General features: G+C 65.9%; 1 protein-coding gene across 1 annotated transcript; it reads right to left on the reverse strand.

The window, feature by feature from the left end:
- Nucleotides 1–500: 500 nt before the first annotated feature.
- Nucleotides 501–2,414, reverse strand: JUND (JunD proto-oncogene, AP-1 transcription factor subunit). Its single transcript, XM_045992202.1, has one exon. It carries the CDS (start codon nt 2,253–2,255, stop codon nt 1,212–1,214), a length of 1,044 nt encoding a protein of 347 aa, XP_045848158.1. The 5' UTR covers nt 2,256–2,414; the 3' UTR covers nt 501–1,211.
- Between the last annotated feature and the right edge of the window lie 877 nt (nt 2,415–3,291).

The raw sequence follows: 3,291 nt of genomic DNA on the forward strand, positions 1-3,291 counted from the left end.
ACCTGCCTGACAATAATAGAAGCTTACGCTGAGCACCAACTGTAGGCCAAGCGCCGCTCTGGAACAAACTGTTAATCCTCCAACTTTCTGGGGCAAGCTTACAACTGTTCTGCCCATTTTAGACAGGGTAAGTGACGCCCAGAGGTTCAAGTTTCTGCCTTTTCCTACCCGCCTGGGGCTGGGCTGTCCTCTTTCCATCTTGTAGTCTATCTGTCCTAAAGGGGACACCCGTGGGCTCGCTAGTTCCAAACGCTGATTGGAGATCCTAGTATCCCTCACCTAACCTGGACATCGGTGGGCCCCAAGCCCGGGAGCGCCTAGATGGCGCTCGTTGAGCGCCAGATGTTCGGGGCCTCTGCCGTACTCGGGCTCTCCTCCTCCGAGCACAGGCAGAGGGAGGAGGGGCAAGGAGACAAGGGAGGGGGGAGGGGAGCGTGTGAGCCAGGCCCTGCCCAGCCCATCAGGCCCCGGCGGGGGAAGAAGGAGGCAGAGAGCCGAGCTGGCGTAACGAGACTTTACTGAAAACAGAAAACCGGGCGAACCAAGGATTACAAACAGGAATGTGGACTCGTAGCAAAACAAAACAAAACAACAGAACAAAAAGGGCGGGAGGAGGGATGTCGGAAGGACGGAAGGGGGGGTGAGCAAGAGCGAGGAAAGGGAAGGGAGGTTTTTTTTTTTCTTCTTCCCATTTCTTTAAAAAACCAACACAAGAAAACACACACACACACAACCAACGTTTGTTCCCAAGTAGAAACATAAATAGGGCAGAATCGAACACTCCGTTCTTCTCTCTTCCAAAGGCAAAAAAAAAAAAAAAAAAAGTAAAAGGAAAGGCAGGGTTTGAGGCTGCGCCCCTCGGAGCCCCCTTCTGCGGCGGTGTGTACAAAGGGGCTGCCGGGACGCGCGGGTTTGTGCAACACTGGGTGGCCGCGCTCGGGGAACAGAGGCAGCGCGAGGGCGGGGGGGGTCATGCGCTTGCCCCCAGGAGCAGGGGGCCCAGCTTGTCGAGTCCGAGGCGCCCTCTTCGAGTCCTGGGCACCCTCGGGGGGGTCCTCAGGGACCGCGCCCTCTCGGAATCCTGGTACCCTCGGGGTGTGGGGGGGTGTCCCCGGGGCCGCGCCCTCTCCGAGTCCGGGGCGCCCACGTCCACCCCCCACTCGAGCCCGCCTCCCCGGGAGGGGGGCCGCGCATGCGCCCCGCGCGCGGGCTCAGTACGCGGACACCTGGTGCTGGGGCAGCAGCTGGCAGCCGCTGTTGACGTGGCTGAGGACCTTCTGCTTGAGCTGCGCCACCTGCTCCCGCAGCAAACTCGCTGTGGACGCCAGCTCCGTGTTCTGGCTCTTGAGCGTCTTCACTTTCTCCTCGAGGCGCGAGATGCGCTCCAGCTTGCGCTTGCGGCACTTAGAGGCAGCGATGCGGTTGCGCAGCCGCTTGCGCTCCGCCTTAATGCGCTCCTGCGTGTCCATGTCGATGGGCGACAACGGCGGGCTCTCGCCGAAGCTTGGCACGTCGGGCACCGTCTGCGGCTCATCCTTGAGCGCGGTCAGGCGGGGCGGCCCCAGCGCGCCTGGGGGCGGCGGTGGAGGAAAGGGTACAGGCTCGGCGGTGAAGGCGACCGTCGCAGCACCCCCTGAACCCCCGGTGCCGCCCGCGTAGCTGCTCAGGTTCGCGTAGACGGGCGCCTCGGGCGTGGCTGCCGCCGGGGCCAGTTCGCCAGGAGGCGCGGTGCCCGCAGCCGTGCTCGAGGGTCCCCCGGCGGCCGCAGTAGCGGAGGCCGCTCCCGTGCCCAGCTGGTTCTGCTTGTGCAAGTCCTCCAGGGCCTTGACGAAGCCCTCGGCAAACTCCTGCTCCTCGCTGGCCGCCACCTTGGGGTAGAGGAACTGAGTGCTCGTCGGCGTGGTGGTGACCAGCCCGTTGGACTGGATGATGAGGCGCTCGAGCTCGGGCGAGGCGAGCTTGAGCAGCCCCAGGTCGGGCGACGCTAGCAGGCCGTCGGGGGGCGCCGTGCCTGGGGCGCCGTCGGTGCGCAGGGGGGCCGGGGGCGGCGCGGCCGTGGGCTTGAGCGCCGCCGCCACCTGCTCGCTCAGGCTCAGCGTCAGCGCGTCTTTCTTCATCATGCTGCCAGTCGCCGCCGTCGGGGGCGCCCCGGGGAACAGGCGACCCGGGGACGCGAAGCTACCACCGCCGCCACTGCTACTGACGCCGCCGCCCAGGCCGCTCAGCGCCTCATCGCCGTAGAAGGGTGTTTCCATCCTCCGCCTCCCCCGCCGCGCCGGCTCGGGGTGGGGGGGAGGGGGGAGTGGCCGCGGCCGCCCGGGGGGCCTGCGCCCCCCCGTCCGCTCGGCCCTGCGCCCGCCCCGGCCGAGGCCGCTGCGTCCGGCCCTCCACTGGCGGCGGCTCCTGCGCCGCGCACTTCGCGCGCCCTCTTATAGCCTCGGCCCAGCGCGATGAGCTCACTGCCCCCGCTCGCCATTGGGCGTAGGTGACGTCGCTCATTTGCATGATGGGGCGGGGCTAAGCCGCGAACGCCCCCCCCCCCCCCGGCTGCCGTTGCCCCGGTGACGCGCGGTAAACCGCACAACAGCGCGCTGCCTTGTGGGTTGACGTCATGGGGGCGGGTCCCGCAGCCGGACTCGGTTACCCCGCCCCGGGAGCGCAGTGTACGACCAATGCCCCCAGTGCTGCCTCCCGCCAAGGCACGTCCCGGGTGGCGTGATGAGCCCGGCCACCAGCCGCCTGCAGGTCCCCAAGCCCCGCCCCGTATCCGCGCGTGGGTCCCCGGCTGGGCGGGGCCGGGGGCGGGGGCGGTGCCGGCCTCCGGGGACCGGCGGGGGATGGGGCCTGGATGGATAAATATCTCCAAGGCATCTCTCGCTCCACTACGCCTACAAGTGCCTTCCTTAGAGTTCCTCCATCCTGGCTCTATACGGGCTGGCTGCAGAAGGCCTTAGGGGGCTGATCCCGGTGGCTCCCTGGGCGTTTTGGCCAGATCTGCCTCTATCTCACCCTCACCCCTAAATCTGCGGTGGTGTATTTGCCCCAGAAAGACGAGGGAGGGAAAAGGAGAGCTGCCAGAAGTTGCTGAAAACGCTTTGAGCCTGATTCTTCTCACTGAGGAGGCTAAAAGTACGGAGTCCGACTTCCTGACTTTACAGACAGGAAACCGAGGCTCAGCAAGGTGACCCGGCCAGACCTCTTACTCACCTGGTAGAACTCTGGCCTCCTGCTCCTGGGCAGCCGCCTGCATTTTTCACTCTGCATCTGACAGGGCCTGCTGTGGGTTTTGAG

This window comes from Meles meles, chromosome 20 (genome assembly GCF_922984935.1).
Source record: "Meles meles chromosome 20, mMelMel3.1 paternal haplotype, whole genome shotgun sequence".
Taxonomy (NCBI): domain Eukaryota; kingdom Metazoa; phylum Chordata; class Mammalia; order Carnivora; family Mustelidae; genus Meles; species Meles meles.

What these genes read in the sequence shown, in the direction of transcription:
- JUND (XM_045992202.1), bottom strand. Translation starts at nt 2,255, where the DNA reads ATGGAAACACCCTTCTACGGCGATGAGGCGCTGAGCGGCCTGGGCGGC.